The sequence below is a fragment of the Eretmochelys imbricata genome, chromosome 11 (genome assembly GCF_965152235.1).
Source record: "Eretmochelys imbricata isolate rEreImb1 chromosome 11, rEreImb1.hap1, whole genome shotgun sequence".
Classification (NCBI taxonomy): Eukaryota; Metazoa; Chordata; order Testudines; family Cheloniidae; genus Eretmochelys; species Eretmochelys imbricata.
The window spans coordinates 69,410,217-69,424,573 of NC_135582.1; the positions used below are offsets into that span (position 1 = coordinate 69,410,217).

The 14,357-nt window shown below is 46.4% G+C and overlaps 1 protein-coding gene across 1 annotated transcript in view; it reads right to left on the reverse strand.

Moving 5' to 3' along the window:
• The window catches only part of RBM44 (RNA binding motif protein 44), a 45,349-nt gene extending 38,229 nt beyond the window's left edge, over positions 1-7,120 (reverse strand). The window contains exons 1-2 of the mRNA XM_077830024.1: positions 7,049-7,120; positions 182-576 (exon numbers count right to left, since the gene is read on the reverse strand). Of these exons, the coding sequence (XP_077686150.1) occupies positions 182-497 (316 nt within the window). The 5' untranslated portion in view covers positions 498-576; positions 7,049-7,120. The remainder of the gene's footprint in view (positions 1-181; positions 577-7,048) is intronic.
• Positions 7,121-14,357: the final 7,237 nt, after the last annotated feature.

Sequence of the window (14,357 nt, forward strand, 5' to 3'; positions counted from 1 at the left end):
ACGCAGTTCATGCACAGGGAACTGATTTCTGGTTACAATAATATATTTATTATAAAATCCCACAATATATTTCATATTGCCTTAAACAGGTTTTGAATATAACACGTTTGCTTTTATGGAGATTCTCAAAACAGTACTGTACAGAGATATTACTAACCTAATGAAAGCAGAACTAACTCACCTGGAGTTTTAGAAAAAGTATTATGATTCTCTAGAACATGTATTCCAGAAGCATTCATTGCAGTAGTACTAGTTCTCCAGTAATGACATCTCGTTGCCCCAGGAGTAAGAGCAACTGGTTGGACATAGGGCAATAATACATAGGGGTTTGATATCAGAGGATTGGAGAGTGGTTCAAATATAGTGAACTGAGCAGTTGTTCCCGGATGAAAATATAAAGGGGGTGCTGAGTAAGTGATTCCCTCAGAAACAGCAGGCCTTACAGACAACACCGGCACTATTGGTGAAATTTCATTAAAATAAGATGGACATGACATGATTTAAGATTTGTGGTATTTAGTCCACACATGTGACCTGGTGACAGTATGCGAAAAACAGCTATATGCACAATGAATCCTGAAATGCAAACAAAAAATTAGTAAAATTTAGTAAAGTTAAAAACACTGGATTAAAGAAACTCAGTCACAAAACTCCCATGTTCTACTCAAACTTGCACCATATTACTTCTTGCTCATTTACATGTTTATGGGAGTAAAACATCATTGTTAATATCTAGTAATTAGAAACACCCAGCTTTGACACAAAAAACAAGAAAGGGTATAGTATCTGACAACTGAGGTGGCAAAGGGAAAAGGTGTGGGCAGATTTCTGCACTGACAAAGGCTATCTATTTCTCCATCTTACTGATTTTTTGTTCACATTTCTTCAGTACTATCTATTTCCTAAGGAAATAATGAATATATTTTGCTTACTAAAGTAAGGCTGTTATTGGTAACTGTTATTCCCCAAGAAATACAACCACTACCCAAATACAGAAACTTGAGCACACAAATGATGCCACACGTTCCTTTTTACTCTAGATGATGCATCCATTGGAAAATTAACAGCATTATCAACAAACATTTTTGTGGAATTTCTGTCCATTTTTCTTTTTTCATATATTAATATATTGTATTCATCTACTGTATTTTCAATCAACCATCAGAGATACCTCATCTGATAAATGCATAAGGCAAATAGCAAACTGCATACTGCTCAATCCGTTTGATCGCCCACCCATTAGCTCATTTCAATATGAAATATTTACACAATATATTCAGAGAACTTCATTAACGTAATGTTATGGTCGAGATTTTCAATATGGAAAGTCATGAAATTCTGTGTTATGTTTTCCAATGCAATCATTTCTCAGCCACCTTGAACATAATGGCCCCAATTCAGCGCATTTTAAACAGGAGTACAACTTATTACCCACTCACAAAACTGTTAAATTTTGTCCATCAACTTTAATGTCTTAATTTTAGGGCTTAGTTAAATTTACAGGTAAGGACTAGTAGGTAATATCTACCAATTCTAATACTTCAGGCTTTTCTGACTAGCACACTGGAAACAGTAAAATCATAGGAATGGAAAATAAATTATTTCCCCCATCCTCAGGACAGTAACGCAAAATCAAATTTAAAAGATTAACACAAAAAAGCAGGATCTGAAGGCAAATCTCTCATCCTGCATTAATTGGATCTACAAAAAAGCGAATTTATCTCTGAGATTTAAAAAAAATATTACTTTGAATTTCAGTGTTTTCTACTAACTCACTCTACATAACTAGCAAACTAATATGTTCAAATATTATGTGAACATGCAAATGTACACTAGAATATATTTCAAATTAAAATCCAAGCCTTAAATTAAATCTGAGCTACCAGTATAGCAGTGATAATGTAAAAATGGAAGAGGGAAATGTCTTTCTATTACTTAATCCTCTGAAAACCTGTGCTGCAACATCAGCTGTAGAGTCTCAGAAGGCTAGGTCCTTGCTCGCTACTTTGATGACTATACATTTGTTGCAGCAACTGCAGAGGTTCAGGATGGAAAAAGACATCTGAAAATACAGGAAAAGATCCATGATGAAGAATCTGCCTTAGGACATGCCTAACACGGAGACTACGTGCATGGTAAACGGGGATGTAAATCTACAATGCTTTCACCTGCCATGTGCTAAATTGCTCCTATGAATTAAAAGTTCTGTGGTGCCCATAACATACTGGTGTTTCAAACATACAAATATTAAGGCCATGATCCTGCTACTTGTTGAGTGGACAGACCAACTGATTTCAGTGAAGCTCCACATGGGCGGAGCAGTCTGCCTGTGTAGAGTGAATCACAGGATCAAGGTCTAACTACCCATTTCCAATATTTTATGCTGTGGACAGTGTTGCCTTTAGATATAAGGCCTTCTATCAAGCCCTTCTGAAAAACACAGGGAAAAGGCAACTCAAAAAGTTTTGAAAAATCTGATATTTGGAATATTTGGGAAAATCTAAATGGCAACTGTCAGGAAAGTCTCTCCTTCTGACATGGAAACCTTTTTAACATACGTAAATACTATGTACGTGCTTAACAATATATTTAGTCCCCCACTGCACTTCCAGAGAGCTGCAAGTTTTCCAGATGTTTAAAGAAATCTCTTAATACTCACAAAGTTGTTTTTTTTTAAATGAGTAATGTACAAGACACTGGATAGCTCTGATGTGTGCGGCAAACCGCCCCCCCCTTCAACAAACAAAAAGCTGAAAACCCAAGCAACAAAACCACAATTAATCTGAAGCATACAATGCACAACTTTTCTACATAATCAAAGAAATCACAAGTGCCCATCTTACTTCATGCTTCCTAAATTCAGTCCACTCAGCTTTCTACATATGACATTCTCATCATCCCCGCTGTTTCAACAAGCTGTTCAATATGTCCTAGTTACAGTAATGTTTAGTGTTTCATAGTGCTGTTTAACAGTTATTAACTCCTGTCAAGGTTCCTCCCCCACTCTGAACTCTAGGGTACAGATGTGGGGACCTGCATGAAAAACCTCCTAAGCTTATCTTTACCAGCTTAGGTCAAAACTTCCCCAAGGTACAAAATATTCCACCCGTCGTCCTTGGATTGGCTGCTACCACCACCAAACTAATACTGGTTACTGGGGAAGAGCTGTTTGGACGCGTCTTTCCCCCCAAAATACTTCCCAAAACCTTGCACCCCACTTCCTGGACAAGGTTTGGTAAAAAGCCTCACCAATTTGCCTAGGTGACTACAGACCCAGACCCTTGGATCTTAAGAACAATGAACAATCCTCCCAACACTTGCACCCCCCCTTTCCTGGGAAATGTTGGATAAAAAGCCTCACCAATTTACATAGATGACCACAGACCCAAACCCTTGGATCTGAGAACAATGAAAAAGCATTCAGTTTTCTTACAAGAAGACTTTTAATAAAAATAGAAGTAAATAGAAATAAAGAAATCCCCCCTGTAAAATCAGGATGGTAGATATCTTACAGGGTAATTAGATTCAAAAACATAGAAAACCCCTCTAGGCAAAACCTTAAGTTACAAAAAAGATACACAGACAGAAATAGTTATTCTATTCAGCACAATTCTTTTCTCAGCCATTTAAAGCGATCATAATCTAACACATACCTAGCTAGATTACTTACTAAAAGTTCTAAGACTCCATTCCTGGTCTATCCCCGACAAAGACAGCATATAGACAGACACACAGACCCTTTGTTTCTCTCCTTCCTCCCAGCTTTTTAAAGTATCTTGTCTCCTCATTGGTCATTTTGGTCAGGTGCCAGCAAGGTTACCTTTAGCTTCTTAACCCTTTACAGGTGAGAGGAGCTTTCCCCTGGCGAGGAGGGATTTCAAAGGGTTTTACCCTTCCCTTTATATTTATGACAACTCCAAAGAGATTTAATTTTGAAGATTGAGATTCTCCAAATATTTGTCTCAAAACAATTATTTTACAAACAGGAACATATTTATTAATTTCATTAAGAAATGTAATTTAGACCTTAATCCAAAAATGTATTAGGTGTGGAGCCCCACTGACTGTAATGGGGGGCCCAGTCACACTCAACAACTTGCTTAGGTTTCGGGTCCAAATTAGATTATTTAACTGAAATAAAAGGATATTCATTACGAGTGCTAAGAGGGGCAAAAATGCCACTGTTGCACATTTATCTAGCTTAAGGTCTTACACAGCCCATTTTTGGAGTACCTGAGCATCTCAGAAGCTTTAATGTATTTATCCCCAACGTAGGCAATGCTGTTATCCCAAATGAAAAGACTGGGAAGAAAGGCACACAAAGCAAGTCTACATTACAAAATTAAGTCAATCTAAGTTACGTCAACCTACAGCCACCACAATAAATTGCTTTTGCATGTCCAACTAAGCTCCATGTATCACTGGGGTTCATCCCCACCAGGACTGCTTGCACCCAATTAACTGTCAGTGTGGGGCATTGTGGGACACTTCTGAAAGACAGCGATAGTCAGTGTAAGCAACACAGTGTCTACGCTGTATCGACCTAATTACATCGACCAAGGTGGAGTTAACTTGGTGTAGTAAGTGAATTACATAGTTTGGAGTAACATTTTAAGGCTTGTCTTCACTATTGGGGTAAATTGACCTAATTTACACTACTCCACCTATGTGAATAACCTAGCTGGAGTCGATGCGGCGTAGATTGACTTCGGGGTGTCTTCACTGCACTGTGTTGACAGGAGACACTCTCTGGCATACTTCCCTTGCTCTTCTTAGGGAGCTGGAGTACCGGAGTGCACTCTGCCATTGATTTATCGGGTCTTCACTAGACTAGCAAAATCAACACCTGCTGCATCGACTGCAGCAGCTTCGATCTCCTTGGTTGTGAAAACAAGCCCTCAGTGTAGACGCTTACAGTTAGGCTGATGTAAGCTGCCTTACGCTGACCTAACTCTATCGTGTAGTAGACCCTGCGGAGTTTGTGACTTGTCAAGGTTACACAGGAAGCCAGTCGCAGATCTGGGAACTGAACACCACTCCCCCGATTTGCAGACAAGCAACCTACCCCTGGAAGCACATGTTGCAGGAATGGGTATGGGGGGGGGCATAAACAGGGGGAGAACATAAGAGCGGTCAGACCATCTAGCCCAGTATCCTCTCTTCCGAAAGTGGCCAATGCTAGGGGCCCCAGAGGAAATGAACAGAACAGGTCATCACCGAGTGACCCTCCCGTGGCCCAGTCCCAACTTCTGGCAGGAGGCAGCGGTGGAAGAAGAGACAGGGGGAGGCCGCATGAGGCAGAAGGGGTACTCTGGGGGAGGGGCACACCAGGGGGCCAGCACAGACCAAGGAGCAGATGCAGCAGGCCCGAGAACAGGCACTCCAGGACAGAGGGCACAGGCCCCAGGACAGGCGCTGGGGGGCACACCCAAGGAGGGGCGCTACAGCCAGGGCGTGGGGGGGGGGGGGAGACAGGCATCGAAGGGCCCACACCCGAGGAGGGGTGCTCGGGGGGGGGGGGAGAAGACAGGCACCGAGGGGCACTCTGGGAGAAGGGGGGGGGACGACAGGCGCCGAAGGGCCCACACCCGAGGAGTGGCGCTCGGGGGGGGGGGGGGGGGAGAGGACAGGCACCGAGGGGTGCTCTGAGGGAAGGGGGGGGAGACAGGCGCCGAAGGGCCCACACCCGAGGAGTGGTGCTCGGGGGGGGGAGGAGAGGACAGGCACCGAGGGACGCTATGGGGGAATGGGGGGGGGACAGGCGCTGAAGGGCCCACACCCGAGGAGTGGCGCTCGGGGGGGAGGAGAGGACAGGCACCGAGGGGCGGTCTGAGGGAAGGGGGGGACAGGCGCTGAAGGGCCCACACCCGAGGAGGAGCGCTCGGGAGGGGGGGAGGACAGGCACCAAGGGGCGCTCTCGGGGAAGGGGGGGGACAGGCGCCGAAGGGCCCACACCCGAGGAGGGGAGGACAGGCACCGAAGGGTGCTCTGAGGGAAGGGGGGGGACAGGCGCCGGAGGGCCCACACCCAAGGAGTGGCGCTCGGGGGGGAGGAGAGGACAGGCACCGAGGAGTGATCTGAGGGAAGGCGGGGGAACAGGCACCGAAGGGCCCACACCCGAGGAGTGGCGCTCGGGGGGGGGGGGGGGGGGAGGAGAGGACAGGCACCGAGGGGCGCTCTGGGGGAAAGGGGGGGGACAGGCACCGAATGGCCCACACCCGAGGAGGAGCGCTGGGGGGGGGGGAAGGACAGGCACCAAGGGGCGCTCTCGGGGAAGGGGGGGGACAGGCACTGAAGGGCCCACACCAGAGAAGGGGCGCTCGGGGGAGGAGGAGAGGACAGGCACCGAGGGGCACTCTGAGGGAAGGGACAGGCGCTGAAGGGCCCATACCCGAGGAGGGGCGCTCGGGGGGTGGGGGGGGAGGACAGGCACCGAGGGGAGCTCTGAGGGAAGGGGGGGGACAGGCGCTGAAGGGCCCACACCAGAGGAGGGGCGCTTGGGGGAGGAGGAGAGGACAGGCACCGAGGGGCGCTCTGAGGGAAGGGGAGGGACAGGCGCTGAAGGGCCCATACCCGAGGAGGAGCGCTGGGGGGGGGGGAAAGGACAGGCACCAAGGGGCGCTCTCGGGGAAGGGGGGGGACAGGCACTGAAGAGCCCACACCCGAGGAGGGGCGCTCGGGGGGGAGAACAGGCACCAAGGGGCGCTCTCGGGGAAGGGGGGGGACAGGCGCCGAAGGGCCCACACCCGAGGAGGGGCACTCGGGGGGGGGGGAGGACAGGCACCGAGGGGCGCTCTGGGAGAAGAGGGGGGACAGGCGCCGAAGGGCCCACACCCGAGGAGGGGCGCTCGGGGCGGGGCAGGGGACAGGCACCGAATGGCGCGTGCACAGACCTGGGGGAGGGGCAATGCTCTGGCCCGCACGGGACGAGCGGCCTCGCTTGCCTCAAACGTCCAACTTAACAATCCCTTCGCCCCCCACCCACCGCGGCGGCGCGCGGCCGCCAGTTCTTCACAGCCTCGGTCCGGGAGCGCACGGCGCGACCCACCCCCATTGGCTGGCAGGAGAACGGCTCTATCTTCTGATTGGTCATTCTCGCAAAGCGGCGGGAGGAGCTGGGCGCCGAGTGAGCCGCCGCTCCCAGCACGCGCCTGGGCCTCGTTTGGAGCCTGCGCAGCGCCTGGGGGAGCGGGCGGACGGGCGCGCCTGAGGCGCCCTGGCCCCCTGCGAAGGCGCCTTTGAGCCAAAATGGCGGGCAAAGCACAGCGCATACTGCGCTGAGGCTGACCCTTGGGGGCGGGGGGCGGGCGCTCTCTGTAGCTCCACCTAGCGCGGGTTCATGGTGGTGTTAGAGCACCCGCCACCCTGCCAGGGAGGGCTGCTGCTCGGCCTGCCTTCAAGGGCTGCAGCTCAGCCCCTGGCTGAGGCGCCGCTCATAAGACCACTCAGCGGCATGGCATGAGGCTTGCCCTAAAGGGACGCGAGGCCTTGGGGGCAGCGGCCTCCTGAACGGGAGGGAAGGGCATCTTTAGTTGTTCGCGTGGAAGCCTGGCAGAGTAATTTAAAAGCCGGCTCAAACTAGCAGATTAGCTTTAGGAAAAAGGGAAACCTTTCCAACGAGTAAATACTTATTTTTCAGTGTAATAGCCAATGCACATGGGCACCTAGTTTGTATAATTTTTGGTGGTGCCCAGAACGGGTCCAGGCAGAGCCGTCTGTCCATAGGACGGACTGGGGCAACCGCCCCAAGCCCCGCGCTTTGAGGGGTTCCTTGCTTCAGGGGGATACAGGGTCCAGGGTGGCCTGGGGGTTAGCAGCGAGCAAACCTGGCCCCAGCCCTCCCCGCTCCTCTCTGCTCCATCCCGCCAGCGCCCGGTGTTGCTCGGGGGAGGAAGCCAGAAAGAAGCGTGTTGGGGCGGGGCAGAGAAGGGGCAGGAAGAGGTGGGGCAGAGCGGTGTAGGCTGGGGATGGGTCTCTGGCTGCTGCCGGTGCCAGGCCCCCGCTTACCCTCCAGGGCTCCCTGAACCCCAAATCCCCCTGAAGTGCAGGGCTCCCCAAAGCATGGGCCTGCAGCGGTTGCCCCAGTCCATCCTATGGACGGGACGGCTCTGAGAATATAAGCCCAAACACTGGTGGAGCTGGGTCCATGTTCCTGAATATTGGTGGAGCACGGGCACATATAACTTGCTGCCTATGACAGTGCCGTCCCTTAGGTATTTACAATTTACACCATTGTATATTTAGAATGTTAAAATATTTCAGGTTGATTTCATATGGATTGATATTACAATTGTACCTTCTAGGCCTGTCAATAGCATAGTTCCAGTATGCCAGATGCTGTACAAACACACATTCCCGATACCAAATAGCTTACACACACTAGATATTTTAGAATACACCATTTTTATTTGGACTTTTATAAAATAATCTGTCTTTAAAAATGAAATTAGTGCATCCACAACATAAGTGGCATTGACCGGGCTGTGAACTGAAACACACCCTTTCTCCATAGAATAGGCACCAACCACACAAGCTTCCTCACACTGCCATCAATGTATCTCAGTCCCAAACACTGCTGCAGATCAGATGGTCTCCATTAACCCATCAGCCAAGGCCTGAGTGAGGTGTCCTGGTTAGGCCCTTCACCAAAGAAACAGACTGAGATCACCAGCTCATTTCACTTTGGTTTTGATTCATGAAACAGCTTACACATGGTAATATTTGGCATCCAGGGGCTTGGGCCATATTTGAAACTGGTTTTAAAACTTTTGTTCGTAGAGTCGACCACATTAATAGAGATCACTGAATGGAAAATTCTCTGTACAAATGACAGGGATTTCTAATATGTAAAGATAATGTTACAAAAATAATGAATTTATTTTAAGCTTCTTTTAGAAGGAATAGCATCGAGAAATGAGGAAAGCAACACCACATGAGCAGTCTGTGGGCTACTGTTTAGGAACAGTTAGTCTAGAGAAAAAGAAAGACGCTTCCCTACCAAACTTCAGAACAGAGTAGCAGCAGCAGCTTTGTAGTAAAGTTCTGATTGCATGGACTTGTTAAACATCTTTGTGAAATTTCTGCTGAAATATGGGGCCCTGTGCACTAAAACCTCTTTATCTGACTATAGCTGATCAATTAAAAAATAAAAATGTTCCATCCTGTGTGTCTTTCTGAAATAAAATGTGTATTAGGGTAAGCTGGGATATCAGTACTGGGTATTTCCTACCAAATGCAAACGTCTACGAACACATTACACTTAAACACATGATTATTAAGGCAAAGGCTAGTCAATGTCTAAAGGCATAATTTAGAGCTAATTATTAATGCAACACATTAGGACAAACTCACAGACAAGTTTGTATTGGCACCTTAATTACTATCTTGATACATGGCTATTAGATTGTCTGCTTACCAATGAATAGAAAGCACCAGCATTTGCTTTATTTCGGGGGGTCGGGGGTGGGTGTTAGCTTTTCTTATGGCCCAATTCATTTTAGAACTGCTGATATAGTGAGAACTAAGGTATTGCTCGTTGGGAGTCCAAGGGGTCCGTCAAATACACATTGGGAGTGCAGGGCTCAGTTCTGCAGTCTTCATTAATAATTTTATTAGAATGGGAGTTTTTTCTGAATAAGACCCTCAGGATCAGCACAGTAGCCATTACTATTAACGTTTTTCCATATCTGTGTGGGGTGGTCGTGCCTACAGTATATGTTTTCCCCCCTACTATATGTAATACGGAAAGCCACATGTATACAGCAATTGGCACACATACTGTAGGGTCCTTATGGACTGCATTTTTTGCACTGTATGTAAAGCTATTAAAATGGAGATAGAAGTATTTGACCTGAATTACCTTCCTGTACATTATATATAGCAACATTATAGATATGAATTACAAAATATACGTTTCCTCAATTGTATAGGCTTAAGGGGTAAGAACCTACATTGCTCTGACAACATCAAGACTTGTTTCCCCTGTTTAGTAGGAAGAAGAAAGAATCACTGACTTGTCAAAGCAAGATACTGACCTAAGAAGTCAAAAGAATAAGAAAAGTGGAGTAGGAAAGGAGGATTTCAATCAGCTAACACAACTGTGTTATGTCTGGGGAGCTAGACACTAAAAATATGAAGAATTTTACTCAAAGCAATGACTATCAAGACAAGATGTTATGATGGTAATTTGTATACATTCTTATACTATAAATTATCTAAGTGCAAATTTAAAGCCACTCTACTTTTGGCCCTGCCCTTTACATTACTCTTGAAGCAAGTGTGTGTCCAATAAAACTGTGCCTTACACATATATCCCTAATCTCATGTGAAAGACATCAAGCTAAAATAGGAAGAGACTTACTGGCATTAGGACCTCATACTGGTTTAATGCCATTAGTTGGCGATAATGGAGAAAAAAAATATACCAATTGAGAAATATTGTAAGAGGAAGGAAAAAAGGCAAATACTGCATTTTCCAGTTAGTACATTTTAAAACTGTATATAGGTAAATTGGGATACCTGTATGGCCAGAGCGAGATGAAAATATGAAGTTTACAAGATTTTGGTGAATAAAAATTACCTCGATGTCTATACAGGACCCTTTTGGATGAAAAGGAAAAATGAGTGGTGACTTATATATGGAATGTGATAAATAAGTGATTATACCAGACACTGCACCATACTACCATCCGATGAAGTGAGCCGTAGCTCACGAAAGCTTATGCTCAAATAAATTGGTTAGTCTCTAAGGTGCCACAAGTCTTCCTTTTCTTTTTACTACCAGTTTAGTTCATCCAGCAGAATCAATGTTGTTCTAATTCTGGGTATTTCCCAAGCTCAAGATTGCCAAATGTGCCTCACTGTACAGTGGTGAACAAGCATCTACAAAGGACTGGACTGACACCTTCAAACCTATTTATGGCAAGTTTGAACCTTGGTTATCTCCATAGTTCGATCTACTTAAAATAAAAACTACAGTTCTCATTGCAGTGGTCTGTAGGAGAGCTGGCATTTTACCTGTTTTATATTTACATCCAGAGATTGAAACCCTTATAAATGTACATTTTAATTTAAATTGAAATAAACTCTTATGTCCAGTTAAAGAAAAGCCTACACTTTTCAATGCAGACATTTATCATAATAAACCCCTCCATAAAAATGCCCAAGTAACATCAGTTTCTGCTTATGGCTCTCCAGATCAGTTCAGGTCTATATGTGCTTGTTTTTCCTTAATAGAAGAACTGATTTTAAAAACCATTTAAGTTAACACATGCCATAGTTTTTTAATACAATGAAATTAAACATTTCAAAACAAATCAAAGGACAGCAAATTTAAATATAATTATTGGAACATTCATTCTGATTCTGCAATGAACTCCCACGTGGAGTCCCAGGGAAGTCAGCAGGTCTGTGTCCACACTGCAGCTGAGAGCTCATCTGCCAGTCCGGGTAGACAGATTCACACTAGCTCGGCTGGAACTAGCATGCTAAAAATAAGTGTGGATGTTGCAGCTGTGGTAGAGACTCAAGCTAGCCACCCAAGCTCAGACGAAGAGGGTCAGGTTAAGAGCCCGAGCTACGGCCGAAGCCACATGTTCATACGGCTATTTTTAGCATGCTAGCTCAGCAGGTGTTTCTGTCTGGGTTAGGAGGCTCACTTCCCGCTGCAGTGTAGACATACCCTTGAACTCCAACCGGAGGCACTGGCTTGGAGCGGTTGGAGCCAATGTTGTTACCACCATTTAAAGCCCTGTTAGTGTGCATGCTTCATAGGAAAACAAATATTAATGTGCTACAACCAACTGATATTTTCCCCTTACAATTAAACCTAGGTCATACTGAGATTCAAAGGGAACAAAAATTATGGTTTGGGTATAAAGCTACTTTATCACACACTGAAAGATTTCTTAGAGGCATAAGCATCCAGGTTATGAAATTTGGATTTGACTTCTGTCTGTGATAAGAGATTAATGCATATGGATTCAAGATGAAAGTTCCTTTAAAAAAAAAATCGCAGCACTTCCTGATGAACAAAGTATTCGTTTTAATTTTTTGGCCCAACCCTTATTGTTACTGATTTTTCTCCTGATTTTTGCCACAAGACAGTATTTTCACCGCTACCACAAGAAGAGATGCCAAGCAGCAATCAATCACACAACTTAATCCTTTAATAAAATACTATGGTAAGTTTATTTTAATAAAAAACTTCATTGTATTTTGTAGACACTAGAGGCTCTATACACCAGAAATGATAAAAGTCACAGAAAGTTGCAAATCTGGTTTCTACATCTAGTTTGACGTATTCAGCAAGAAACCTGGCTCTGCATCTGAAGAGTCTTGCCTAAAAGTTCAGTTGGAGGTGGAGATTTCATTTAAAGGAGTCCTTTTACCCACTATACAGCTCTATATACAATTGACTAGGGCAAGAAATTATGGTCTAGGTATACTTAAATCCTGCCTCAGTGCAGGGGTATGGCCTCTTGAGGGCCCTTCCAGCCCTACATTTCTCTGCCCTGGTCTACACTAGGACTTTAGGTCGAATTTAGCAGCATTAAATCCATGGAAACCTGCACCCGTCCACACGATGAAGCCCTTTATTTCGACTTAAAGGGCTCTTAAAATTGATTTCCTTACTCCACCCCTGACAAGTGGATTAGCGCTTAAATCGGCCTTGCCGGCTCGAATTTGGGGTACTGTGGACACAATTCGACAGTATTGGCCTCTGGGAGCTATCCCAGAGTGCTCCATTGTGACCGCTCTGGACAGCACTCTCAACTCAGATGCACTGGCCAGGTAGACAGGAAAAGAATCGCGAACTTTTGAATCTCATTTCCTGTTTGGCCAGCGTGGCAAGCTGCAGGTGACCATGCAGGGCTCATCAGCAGAGGTGACCATGATGGAGTCCCAGAATCGCAAAAGAGCTCCAGCATGGACCGAACGGGAGGTATGAGATCTGATCGCTGTATGGGGAGAGGAATCCGTGCTATCAGAACTCCGTTCCAGTTTTCGAAATGCCAAAACCTTTGTCAAAATCTCCCAGGGCATGAAGGGCAGAGGCCATAACAGGGACCCGAAGCAGTGCCGCATGAAACTGAAGGAGCTGAGGCAAGCCTACCAGAAAACCAGAGAGGCGAACGGCCGCTCCGGGTCAGAGCCTCAAACATGCCGCTTCTATGATGAGCTGCATGCCATTTTAGGGGGTTCAGCCACCACTACCCCAGCCGTGTTGTTTGACTCCTTCAATGGAGATGGAGGCAATATGGAAGCAGGTTTTGGGGACGAAGAAGATGATGATGAGGTTGTAGATAGCTCACAGCAAGCAAGCGGAGAAACCGGTTTTCCCGACAGCCAGGAACGGTTTCTCACCCTGGACCTGGAGCCAGTACCCCCCGAACCCACCCAAGGCTGCCTCCTGGACCCAGCAGGCGGAGAAGGGACCTCCGGTGAGTGTACCTTTTAAAATACTATACATGGTTTAAAAGCAAGCATGTGAAAGGATTACTTTGCCCTGGCATTCGCGGCTCTCCTGGATGTACTCCCAAAGCCTTTGCAAAAGGTTTCCGGGGACGGCAGCCTTACCTCATGGTAGGACTTCATGGTAGGACACTTTACCACTCCAGGCCAGTAACACATACTCGGGAATCATTGTACAACAAAGCATTGCAGTGTATGTTTGCTGGCGTTCAAACAACATCCGTTCTTTATCTCTCTGTGTTATCCTCAGGAGAGTGAGATATCATTCATGGTCACCTGGTTGAAATAGAGTGCTTTTCTTCAGGGGACACTCACAGGAGCCCGTTCCTGCTGGGCTGTTTGCCTGTGGCTAAACAGAAATGTTCCCCGCTGTTAGCCACAGGGAGGAGGGAGGGTTGAGGGGGTAGCCACGCGGTGGGGGGAGGCAAAATGCGACCTTGCAACGAAAGCACATGTGCTATGTATGTAATGTTAACAGCAAGGTTTACCCTGAAAGAGTATAGCCACTGTTTTATAAAATGTGTCTTTTTAAATACCGCTGTCCCTTTTTTTTTTCTCCACCAGCTGCATGTGTTTAACTGATCACAGGATCTTCTCCTTCCCAGAGGCTAGTGAAGCTTAGAAAGAAAAAAAAACGCACTCGAGATGAAATGTTCTCCGAGCTCATGCTGTCCTCCCACACTGACAGAGCACAGACGAATGCGCGGAGGCAAATAATGTCAGAGTGCAGGAAAGCACAAAATGACCAGGAGGAGAGGTGGCGGGCTGAAGAGAGTAAGAGGTGGGCTGAAGAGAGGGCTGAAGCTCAAATGTGGCGGCAGCGTGATGAGAGGAGGCAGGATTCAATGCTGAGGCTGCTGGAGGACCAAACCAGTATGCTCCAG